Source organism: Hyperolius riggenbachi, chromosome 6, assembly GCF_040937935.1.
Source record: "Hyperolius riggenbachi isolate aHypRig1 chromosome 6, aHypRig1.pri, whole genome shotgun sequence".
NCBI lineage: Eukaryota > Metazoa > Chordata > Amphibia > Anura > Hyperoliidae > Hyperolius > Hyperolius riggenbachi.
The window spans coordinates 205,463,786-205,476,902 of record NC_090651.1 but is presented as its reverse complement, the minus strand read 5'-3'; the positions used below and the strand labels follow the sequence as shown (position 1 = coordinate 205,476,902).

Here is a 13,117-nt window from a genome sequence, read left to right as displayed (position 1 = left end):
AGATCAAACAGAAAAATGTATTCAATCCCTGTTTTGATCTTGACATTAGAAGGACCGTAACACTGAATATTTTACTGCTATGATACATTTAGCTAATATTTGATCAGTCAATAAATGGACATATTCTTAATTTCTTTGTAGTCATAATGTTATTGATTTACTCACAAAAATTATGATATGCCAACTCCAAACAGACTGTGCCTACTCTGTACAGAATTTTAATATAAAATGATTGAGAAGGGCGTTTGTGGTCAGGTTTGTTCCTTTGAGACTGTGATACAGTAAAGGTGCGTACACACATGCGACTATAATCGTTTGAAACGATCGTTCCCCGATCATTTCAAACGACGATCGTTTAAAAAAAGCAGCTGAGCCGACGACTATTAAGTCTAACGACGGACGAGCAAGATCGTTATAAACGAACGATCTACCTTGGCGTATTTTTTCCAACGATGATCGTTTGCAAGAGTAGTACATCGTTGGAAACGGTCGTTCGTACTAGGCTTGACATGCGCATTTCACTATTTCTCCATGGAACTTTTCATTTTTATGCGCAGGCGCAATAGTTGCTTTTACGCGATGTAACGTTCGTTCTAACGATCTGATCGTTACACACCTTTTAAAACTAACTTTACTTAGGTTGTTCTTTCATCAATTAAAAGTTTGTTCGTCGTTGACAGTTTACAGATCATTAAAACACTCTATTTAATTGAAAATAGTAGAAAGACAACATATATAAAGGGTGAAACTGAGATATGTTCCTGTTTTAGAGAAAAAAATGCTAATTTTGAATTTGATCACAGAACACATTTCAAAAAAGCTGGGAAAAGGGACAGAAAAAAAAAGACTTGAAAAGTTATATAACGCTGAAAAAAAAAAACAAGTACTGGAACATCTTATTGCTTTAGTTGGAAACAGGACAGTAACATAATTGTGTTGAAAAAGAGCATTCCAGAGAGGTGGAGTCTCTCAGAAATATAGAATGGGAGGGATATATGACTCTGTCAAATACATTTAAGAATAACATATTTAATGTAAAATTGCAAAGAATGTGGGAATTTTATCTTCTTCACTATATAATGTACATAATGCCAGTTCAGCACCCAGCTTAACTTTACTGAGTGCCAATCCTCTGCCCAATCTTACTATGCTGAGTGCTTGCCTCATGTCCAGTGTGCTTTTGCCAAGTCCAAACCTTGAGTACAGTTTTGCTATGTGCTACCTGCTTTGTGGTCATGCAGCACTTCATTGCCTGGCACCAGATTTTGTTTGCTCATTTCCATGGCCCCTCCCTTGTGACGGGAAGAACGCATGTGATGTGGGTCATAATGTGAGGGCAGGTATCTGTTGAACCACAGATGGGTGATTGCAGCATCACAGTGGGTATTTACTTTACAAGCACTCAATGCTGTGTTGTCTAAGCAGCTTTTGTGATATACAGTTCATTTGTGTAACCCAAATTGCCTGACCTTGCCAATTCATCTGACCATTGTGACTACCTTTGCTTAATTCTGACTACTATTTCTTGCTTGTCTTGAACTTTGATGGAGCCTGATTATTGTCCTCCTACTATCTGTTGCCTAAACTGGATTTTCGTGAACCTGACTACCCTTTACCTGCTGCCAATCTTGACCTTAGAATGAATTGCTTGCATGCTGTCTGCTTTGACCACTTAGTATTTGGCAATGGTGATGGTGAGTCTGGAGGCTTCCACTTGGGGATTTTCTGCTATAAAGACCATTATTTCTTGTGGGATGCTCTAGGGAGGATCAAAGGATCATTTAATATCGCAACAGTTTGCCAAGTGCTTGCATCTTATTCAGCATGAATTTATTGACTGCCAGACTCCTGTCCTGAATTGCCTGTGTCTACCAAGTGCCTACCTGAGGTTGAACCTTACTCTGCTAAGTGCCAGTGCCAGTCCACGGTCCTGCTAGCCGCTGTGCAATGTCCACTGCACAACCTCACTCTGACATAAGGTAGTCTGCTGCCCAGCCTCACCTTAGATGTATTCTAATACATATTTATAAATACATGGCTTTAAAGAGGGACTTTAGCAGAGCAACTACTCTGCAGCCCTACCTTATGTTATCCTCCCCCTCCCCTTTAGATTAAAAGCCTTTGCAGCCCCCATTACCCCCCCCCCCCACCCCAAATTAGGACTGTGTTAAATGTAAATAAACTTTGTCACTTAAAATATACCTGCTACTTCCTGCTCTGATACCACTCCCCCCCCCCCCCCCCCAGTGTTTGTAGAGACTCCTAAGTTAGTCGTGTGACTATCCTTAGCACTCCAGCTGCCAGCAACTTTTCCAAATAAGCCATTTACTTGGGTGAGATTTTTGTTTAATTCAACCAATTAAGATCAGATTAGGAAGTGTCATGATGTATACACCCTTACATGCCCACAACCGCCAGAGCTGGTACCACTCAAACTAAAGGTGATTTGGTAAGTTGGATCTTCTCAGCCAGTTGTTACTGTTTTCTCCAGTTCCTGAGTGCCCACCCCTTTCCCTATAATAATAAACATGACACTCATCTAAGCTATCAGTCCTGGTAAGACATCTACCCATCTGTGGCCTCCATAAAAGGCTGCAGCCGCTGTTTTCTACTTCTACAAATTCTAATTAATTCTCTGAATTCCATGGAACAATAGTATTAATAGCAATGTTTCACTTAGAAGAAAAAGCTCGGGAACTGCCGGGTATTAAGCATCATCTTCAATTCGGGACATACTAATTGGATGGATGAAAGCGGGAACAGCTATCGGAAGACTTTGAAATGAGATTTCGAATAAAGATCTCACTGGCTCTGAATTGCTTACGCGGAAAAGCAATTAAAAATGCTATTAACGGCTACGAACCGCATCTGGAACGGAAGAAGTCACGTTGAAAAATAATTACAATTAACCGCATTTTTTCTGGCAAATATTTAGACCTTAAACAGTTGTCTAGCAGAAACGATAACAACAGACTTGTCTGAATGTGTTTTTAAAGCCCAACTCCAGGCACTGTTCTAAAGCCATTATTAGTTTAGAAAAAAGTGTGATTGTGCCTTTTTTTGTCAAACATGGCTATCCTGCTTTGAAAATGTGTTCATCACCTCAAAAGGCAATAAGACACGCTCAAATAAGACTTTCGTCTGGTACTTACAATTATGAAATGCTTTCCCTCACAGTTTGGTTCCACCCCTTTTGTGTTTTGTGAGTCAGATAAAATGGAGAAGCTATTAATCATTAAAAATCTTAACTGCCATCCATTTTGAAGTAGTGGTAGTAAACTCACACAGCCTTGACTAGTGTTATCTGAACTGGGTGGCAGGTATCCCATCCTTATATATAGAAGACTGGGACCAAGGACCAAATATTGAAAGACTTCCCGGCAACAGTGCTCTATGCTAATGCCCACTTGACATATGTACAATTCCTCCATAAAATGTATTTTAGTCTGGAGAGGCTGCACAAAACTAGCTCCCAGTACTCAGACACATGTTTTCTTTGAGCTCAGGTGAAAATAGCTGTCCTGCTATTTTTCTCCTCTGGGAAGGGGTTAATAATATAATTAAAGACATACTGCCAGCTCATATTGAGTTAGAGCTTCTGTTATTGGAAAATATCGTTGAAACAATTCACTCTAATGTCAAAAAGTCCTTAGAACGGGAAAAAGTTACTTAAGAAACAGAAACCCACAAATACACCCATGGTTAGTATGTGGATCCATGCAGTAAATTATTATCTTAAAGAACAAATATGAGCCATACTATGCCAGGGAAAAAAACACATATTTAAGTAGATACTTACTTGCTCTACTTGCATTACAGATATATTGCCCTGTACACGTTTTGATTTCAGTGTATTTTATAATGTGAAATGGACCGAAATCTGTCCATGGCAGGGGCCATCTTGGGTCCCACATGCTTCAGCATCCCCCCACTCCTCGCCCTGCATCCCCCCTCGCATATCCTCTCCTCCCGCACTATTTTTCAGTGAAGCAGGGAGGAATAAAAGCAGTTTGCACAGACTCCCCTCCATATGGTTCCACGCGCTGGGGTTTCCGTCTATACACTATGCAGTACCGCCAGCGGTATCGCAGATTGAATTGACAGGAACTCCAGCGCATGATACCATATGGACGTGAGTCTGTGCGCACTGCTTTTATTCCTCCCCGATTCGCTGAGTAATAAGGCGGGGAGGAGATGCGAGGGGGGGATGCGGGGCGAGGGGGATGCGGCAGAGAGGGGCACACAACAGGAGGGAGGGGGGGCCGAGAACAGTGATGGAGGACAGTGACGGAGGACAGCTTCTGGCCACACTCTCAGCGCCCTAGCAGCTGCAAGTGACTAAAAAACAGGTGGCCAATCAGAGAAGAACAGATGTGAGGGACAGAGGCTTCAGCCAATCAGGCTTAACTAGCATGCATTACAACTTCTCTTTTGTGGCCAGCGTACGAGAAAAGAGCCTGGGGACTAATAATCTATTGAAAAAAAAAGTGAAATCGATTTTAAACTTCTTTTGCCTTGCGAGCATCTTTTTTACTTAACAGTTTGTAATAGAGAACTGGTTAGGAATTTTATGCCTGACAGTTTCTCTTTAAGCTTTATAAACTTACATATCTAATGGTACCCTTACAAGGTATAATAAAAACGTTCAAATCGAATGAAAGATGAAAATAATCATTTTTTCAATCAAGAAAAACGAACAATTATCCAATTTTTTCTATAAAAATCCGATCAGGCATGTTGGAAAAAACTTTATATTTGATCTAACGGAAAAATCAAACTTAATTATCTAATCGAAAAAAAATGAAAAATTGTACCATGTACAATTGTAAAATTGTACCTACAGACAACATTGTCCCAAGAAATATGACACGTTGTGAGCCAGTTAGGAAAAGCAAATGTTAAATAATGGATAATACTGTGTTGATGTAGGCAACACACTGTTGAGGGGAGGGCTAGGGGGATATAGTTTAGGCCTTATATACATAGACAGTTTTGAAGGTGAGTTAAAGAGAATCTGAAGCGAGTATAAAACTCGCCTCTTCTCTTATATTCAGCAGGGGCATGTGTGCCCCTGCTAAACCGCCGCTATCGTGCCGCACAACGGGGGTCCCTTAACCCCCAAATCCCCTCCGTCCTCGCCCGGGTATCTCTTCCGCATTGAGGCAGGGCTAACCGCTGCAGCCCTGCCGCACGCGCGTCTGTCAGGGCGTATCTCCGCCTCTCTCCCGCCCCTCTCAGTCTTCCTTCACTGAGAGGGGCGGGGGAGAGGCGGCGATGCGCCGCTGATAGACGCGCTGTGAGGCAGGGCTGCAGCCGTTAGCCCTGCCTCTAGGAGCAGCGAAATCTACGACCAAGTTGGTCGTAGATTTTGCAGGGGGGGAATTGAGGGGTAAGGGACCCCCGTTGTGCGGCGGGATAGCGGCGGTTTAGCAGGGGCACACATGCCCCTGCTGAATATAAGAGAAGAAGCAAGTTTTTTACTCGCTTCAGTGTCTCTTTAAAAACCACAACACTTTCCCACTTTCTGAAGCTTCCTATTGGCCCATAAACAGGTACATAAACAACCACTCTCAACTCTGTATCTGTGTATGAACCAAAGTGTTTTCAGCATTGAATATTTGGAATTCACTGTAAAGGTGTTGTTATGAGAGCATCTAAATTCACCTAAAGCATCTAAATGCCAGATTTAGCTGCCTCAAAACCACTGGCTTGCAAATGTCTGGAAAACCACCATATATGCAGTTATCCTCACCAAACATCGTAAGAAAACATGTAAACATCAACTCACTAAAAGAGAGAAATTTAATATAATCTATGTAGAAAATATTTGTCTGAAAGGCCAGTCGAATATTAAAAAGGTCATAGAACAGGGAACAGGGGGGACCCTGAAGAAAACAAGCAGCATTAGGACTTTCAGGTGTAAGTGCTTTAACACATTAGGCACTTAGTATAAAAGTGTATTTTTTCTTCAGCTGTACATTAACTATTTCAACCGCACGGACGCGACTTGAGTCTCACATGCACGGCTGGTGCTGCTGCAGCTGAACGGATGTGAGACTCATGTCTGTGCAGTTTGCGTGGATGCGCATGCAATCGTAGCCTAACTTATGGAAGACAATTGAAGACTATTATTATTATTTACCACATGCTTACTGCTAAAATACTGCTAAAATACCCCACTTTTTTCAGTTTTTTCCACTCTTTTTACAAAAATCTTTCAGAATTGCCCCCCAAACTGGAAAATACCGCTTGCAGTGTTTTCTACTATCTAATAATTTATATTATTTTCTAATATTGTATTTTTGCACAAATTTTTTTTTTTACCACAAATAGCTACCAGAATTGAGACCATTGTGTAAGACGTATTAGGAGCAGCAACTGGGCTTATCTGATTGGTCAGAATTTGATGTAAATGAATAGCACCATAAAGGCTCTCCTCTATAATTGGGCAAGAGATGTGACCCTTGTGTTCACTCAATTTGAGGACAATGACCCTTCTTCTGATAGGTGAGGGCATTTTTAAAGGATGAGGGGGAGATACTCCATTTTTAAAAAAAATATATTTACTTAGTTCTGAGCTGCAAGCATGTCTAGTTTACATAATAAAAGCACTGCTGTGCTAACAGGGAACACCTACTGTATGCATGAATCACTTGTTAAATTCTAATTGAGTTAATTTATGCAAAATTTCTATATATGCGCTAAATTATATGCATAATTAGGCACTAATAAACATAAAACATTTTTATGCCTTTTAATTGTTAGTGAATGATGAGCTAAAATGAAGGTAGAAAAATCCTTTTAAAATGAGATAAAAATGAGTTATGTACATTACAAAGTTAGTGCATCAGACCTAGGAAGTTTACCTAAATTGCCATGGCTGACTGCCAGTGGTGCTGCCTGGTAACCGCTAGCCTCATCTAACAATATCAAATCGCAGATATGCCAAACATATCACAGAAGCTCTATGTAAAATGGTATAACTACTGGTGGAGAATTATTATTATTGATTTATAAAGCTCCAACATATTACGTGGCGCTGTACAAAGTAAGAAACAAACATGGAGTAGATAATACAGACAATGGTGTACACCAATATACAAAATACAGAATTGGTAATTACAGTGGCAAAAGAAATTTGATGAATAAAATGTATAATGAATTCCAAGACCCAAAACGGTGAGAGAGCCCTGCCCTTGCGAGCTTACAATCTAAAGGGGAAAATGACCTGGAACCAAAAGGAGTTTTTTTAGACTTAGACCAGCCACTAACGGTCCAATTTCTAGTGAAAAATCGTTCGAGCGATCAGAAATTCTGATCGGAAGTGAAATATTGTAATAAATAGTTCACTACAACATCAACTAACCAATCTTTACTTCCTATCTATCAGAACCAACAAGAAAATTCAAATTTTGGTTCGACGAAAATTCATTCGGGCGACATTTTTTTCACTCGTTCATAATCCATTGTGTCCACCAATGGAGATTATTTACAACCATTCCGATCAGAATTTCTGATCGCTCTAACGATTTTTCGCTAGAAATTGGACTGTTAGTGGCCACCTTTAGCCTTCTCCCCCTCCTCCAATCCCCCCTTCAGTATTTGCCATGCAGAGTGCCCAGAGATGCATTTTCGTCAGATTTATATTTACCCCTCATGTAGTGCATCCCCTCCCATCTGCCCCACTTCCCCTCTTGCTGTATCCGCACACCCTTGTGCTGGCTCCAGTCCAGCTCTCCAGCCCACACCAGTGTTCACGTGTGAATTCACAGATTCCGAGAATTACAAGTGCCAGCCATACATTGCTCACTAGTTGCGAGTTTGTTGAGTGTTATCTGAGCATGTTTTCTCTTCCACAGATCCTCCGCTGGTCAATCTAACTGTAGAGCCGCAACCGGTGCTGGAGGATAACGTGGTGAAGTTTCATTGTGCAGCCAAGGCCAACCCAGCAGTCACTCAGTACAGGTAAAAACACCATTCATTCTTTGAGTGTAACGATTACAGCAAACACCTAACACAGGGTATTTTGACCAGTGTTTTGAGCAAACAGGGACAAATATCTGTGCTTGAAGAGTAACTGATGCTTACTTACAGTGGCTAACTACAATGCATGGGGCCCCCCACAAAACTTTGATGGGGCCCACCAATGTTTACACCCTTTTCCTTGTCTCCCTTTGATGCCCTTCACAGTCTTGGGGCCCATCTCGCAAGGGTCATAAACAATTGTGGCCATCCTGTTCTCCACACACATATAAAGTGTAGCCACAAAAACACCAAAACACCTGATCCAAAGTATAGTCCCCTGTACTGTAGGAAGGGAAGGTTACAAGTTGCGATCCCCCAGCTCTGGGCCCCCTTGCAAATTAAATTGCAGCCAGAATTGCAGGCAAAAGGTGCTTGTTGGCAGGCAGATAGGAGGCTGAATTGGCTGACATGCAGGTAACAGTTGGTGCCAAGGAGGATTTCGTGCTACGTTGAAATGTGGTGTATTTACTAAACTTTGGGAAAAATTAAATGCACACACAACACATGGAAATTTCAGCAGCTGTTATGCAAAGCATGTAACACGTGTTATGCAGTTTGTACTCATGTTATACACATAACGTGTAAGTTGTCTGTGTATTAAATGTTGTGTTTATTATAGTGGTTGAATGTTTAGGCCAAATTGCCCTCAAACCGAGCTGAGGCAAATTCATGCATTACCAGTTGTAACTGTAAAATTGTAGACTAGTTTGAAGGAGTTGAGAGGAGAATAATGAATCATCATTAAGCTTCTTCTCCACAATATCCACTCAGCATACTGGGGGGGCGGATGGGAACTTAGCTTAGACTGTAAAGATTCAATCACGTAAGGGGCCAAATCTAAAACAAAGCCTATGTCATGGGCCAAATTGTTTATTAAGTTTTAACAGCCTCAGAATACTGTAAGTGGCATAACTATAGCTAATATGGCGGGCCAGCTACTTTCCCTTCTGTAGAATAGTGCAGTGGAGCAGTTTAATATTTACCTGCTCCATTGCTTCTCTGTCAGAAAAGGATCAAGAAAAAAATGTGGTCCAAGGCAAGATGCTAGCCTTCACTTCCCCACAGTCATTTTTTTGTTGGATGAGGTGGTGGGGAAGGGGGGGGGGGGGGGTGGGGGTGGGAGGTATTTTCACCAGCCGCAAGAGAAGGTTTGGATCTCAAGAGGAGGCCCCATGGTAATTTATCTGAGGGGTCCCATGGGTTGTTGCTGCAAAAACTGACAATTGTTTCAATCAGAAACATTGTCACTGAAGTGCTACTCTGGAAGGGAAGGCCGAGATGCACATATAAAACTCTGGAGGGCCACATAAAATGGCAAGGAGGGTCGCATTTGCCTTGTCTGAAACAAATGAGTTTCAGACACATAATGCCGATCCTGTAGCTGTGTTGGAGCGTCTAAATTACGTAACTGGCTTTCCGGGATTCAAAATGTATTTTGGGAGTTAAGACATTCTATTTATACTGTATTTCATCCATGTAGTTAGCAGATTTGCATGCCTACATTTGAGCTTTAAAGAGACCAACAGCTGCTGCTCGTGCAGCAATATATGACACAATATTTTTGCTCATTTGCTTGTTTTTATAATTACATTACCCCTCACCACAAGACAATGCAATTTATGCTTTTCAGAGACTTAATGAGGAAGAATGGTATCAGAAGAAAAGGCGCTTTTTACAGTAAAATTGTAGAAATTCTTGCCAGTTCCACACTTGTAGCTGCTCCCTATTAAACAGTACAATGCATGTTGTAATTAAGCTGCCAGAGCTTGTGAGTGCTACAGGAGATATGCAAGGTTCCTGTATACTTCCCTCCCCCTCAAAAGAAACAGCAGCGCGTTAAAGAAAAATATGCAGAGGGAGGAATGTAATGAATGGTTGTGCATGGAATTGTGTGCTCTCGCTCCAACACATCTTACAATTATTCTCATGTATGAGCACCGTTCAGTTTTTAATCTCCAAGATACAAAAAAGGCCTTAAAATTGCAGTCACTTCTTCCTAAACAGCCAGCACTACAGCCAGCCCGGCACAACGAGCCTGTGATGTATCTGTGCCATTAAATCCCATCTATAAATAGACAGTAGCTTACATTAGCAAATATTGTGGCAGGTATGGATAATGACAGTACTCAGCAATATGGACTCCTTTATATCCATTAACCTATTTTACAACGACGCATGGGCAAAAATGCGCTAACTGGGAATAAAACTGTGGTTACAGAGGGTACAAAATGAAACAACAGCTTCATAGGCTGAGATGAGTAATCTGATATAAAATTGTCAAGGTGCACTGATGCAAGACTTAGCAGAATAGAGGATTTTACAATTTAGAGGCACTACTGCTACTACTTCAGCTGTATATAGGGCATTGGGGCACAAACTTATTTCAAAGTATCTAAAATTGTAAACTGCTCTGTTACTGATCTTGTCTCTACCTTCCTGATAATGCATTCATTGCTGGAATATTCAATATGACCCTTTTCATAACATACAAAATACTCAGCTTTGATTTTGTCTTTGCCTTTCTGATTACACCCAGCACTAGAATATTGCCCCCTATGACACGGACCTCTCCATATTCCAGAGAATTGTCTGCTCCTGTTCATGTCTTTTCCCATTACACTCACCAATGGGATATGTCTCTTCAGCACAACCACTTCATAAGGTAGATAATACTCAGCGCCAGAATATATCTGTAACCTAGGCTATTTTTAGGCACGGATTTAAAAATAGTCCTGTTGAGCAAAATTAAAACAAAACGACAAGAAAACAACAAACGTCCAATTATTCCTGCTGCCAGTCTAGATTGTTGCTCCAATACTCCAATACAATAGTTAAGATTCAATTTCCATAGAGATCAGCGCATGTCATACACACCACCACCAGCACACAGCTTGCAGGTACACTCACCGAATCCTCAATAATAATAATAACAATAATACAAAATGATCATAGGCGTGTATGTTAATCCTTCCTGCCTGTCTGGTCTAATGTGGGCTCCAATGGGTCTTGCACACAGAATGGTAATTACCGCACACTGCCGCAGTAATTGCCAAAGGCTCTTTTTTGCATTGTGGTGCAGTTAGACCACTAAAACCACAGGTTAGCAATGTGAATCCAGCTTAAAGGTAGCTAAATAAGATTTGTTAAATAAATAGATCGATAATTATTTGATTTAGTCATGAAAAAATGATCCAATAAAAAAAGAAATCTGTACTTATTGTTTGTATTTTAGGTTTTAAGTTTTTACTATGCCTTAAAACTCTTCCTTATGTTGGTGCTGTATTATCAATTTAAGTAACATTACAAAATGAAGGTTAACCTCCTTGCCAGTTATCCCGAGCTCAGCTCGGGGTAACCTGCACAGGAGGATTTCTCAGGCCCCGCTGGGCCGTTTTGCATAATTTTTTTTCCTACACGCAGCTAGCACTTTGCTAGCTGCATGTAGTACGCGATTGCTGCCGCTCGCCACCGATTCGCCGCTACCCGCCGCGCCGAGCCGCCCCCCCCGCCCCAGACCCCTGCGCAGCCTGGCCAATCAGTGCCAGGCAGCGCTGAGGGGCGGTTCGGGATTCCCTGTGACGTCCCGACGTCCATGACGTCGGTGACGTCATCCCGCCCCGTCGCAATGGCGACCGGGGATGCCCTGCAGGAAATCCCGTTCTCAACGGGATTTCCTGCATACTCTGATCGCCGAAGACGATCGGAGTGGGTGGGGGGATGCCGCCGCTCAGCGGCTATCATGTAGCGAGCCCTGGGCTCGCTACATGATTTAAAAAAAAAAAAGTGCGGCGCAGCCTCCTTGCCTGATTTTTTTAGACCAGCAAGGAGGTTAAACATGAAATACAGTTCATTTAGCCATTCATAGTATTACATGACTTTAGGAGAATGTTTAAAGTGTTCCAGAAGAGACATGTAACCTGACAAGATAAACATACTGTATGTATGTAGAGTCCCAATCTAACTTAGGACAAAACTGTGTTGTTGTTTTCTCACCCTGCTTATTATTCTTCCTATCAGTATCTTCTGTCCTCCTAGCTTTCTTATTACAGTCCACGGGAGTATATCACACCCTGCATTTCTGGTTATATTATTGTTATTATTATTATTATTGATTTATAAAGTGCCAATATACCATATATGGTCCATCAGGATATTTACATCCTGCAGCATGACCCTCTAAGGCAGAGGTACCCACACTTTTTCACCTTGTGCGCTACTTTAAAAAAATCAGCAAGTCAAAATGATCTACCTATGTACAATTTTAGGAGCAAACTTGTATATACAGAATGGAAAATGTAGTGGGGTCAGGATCTACCATGAAGGCCTTTGCGATCTACCGGTAGATCACAATCTACCTAATGGGCACCCCTGCTCTAAAGCAGAAAATACTCCTGATCTTTCTCTTGCTTTCTGGCCAAGCTCATTGCTGGATTATTAAAATCCATCCAACATGGCCTCAAGATAGAAAATATTCTGCTTTTTATCTTCTCTTTACCTTTCTGATTACACTCACCAGTAGAACATCACCCCCTCTCCCCCCAGCATGACCCTTCAGCAATGATAAAGGTCTCTGCTCATAACCTTCTCCACTATGTAGTGCTGGTGAATACATCTTTAATGTGGATTTCTCTGAGTCATTTATACTCTATTATTTAAATATGACAGGTAAGCAACAAACTTGTCTAAGGCTATTATAATAAGCCCCAGAAAGGAACCTGTGTGGATACTTTGTTTTATGCCACAGTTATGTCGCCAGTTCCTGGCCCATTGACGGATCTTGCCTCTGTGAGTAACACATACATTTGTATTCTGCATAAACCTACAAAACGCGCTATAGTCCTTCATACTGTTACATGCAGATACCTCCATGAATAAATAAGTCGACAGACAGCTGTAGACATTAGAGCACAGTATTTTATCTCAATAGAGCTGTATGGGCTGCTCAAAGATACACTGCTTAATGTGGATGTTTACACACGTGTGACACTAATGTGGGAGAACAGATGTGTTGCAATGACTTGCATTGCTCTTATGATCAAAGTTACCCGGCCTGGCTGTATGAACACAATGCACAGCCTCTTGGAAAGGTTAA

General features: G+C 41.4%; 1 protein-coding gene across 5 annotated transcripts in view; it reads left to right on the top strand.

The window, feature by feature from the left end:
* Positions 1-13,117, top strand: part of KIRREL3 (kirre like nephrin family adhesion molecule 3) — a 1,384,273-nt gene that overhangs the window by 1,041,956 nt on the left and 329,200 nt on the right. For all 5 annotated transcript variants that reach the window (XM_068240337.1, XM_068240336.1, XM_068240335.1 and 2 more), the window contains exon 7: positions 7,860-7,965. In XM_068240337.1, coding sequence (XP_068096438.1) covers positions 7,860-7,965 — 106 coding nt within the window. The remainder of the gene's footprint in view (positions 1-7,859; positions 7,966-13,117) is intronic.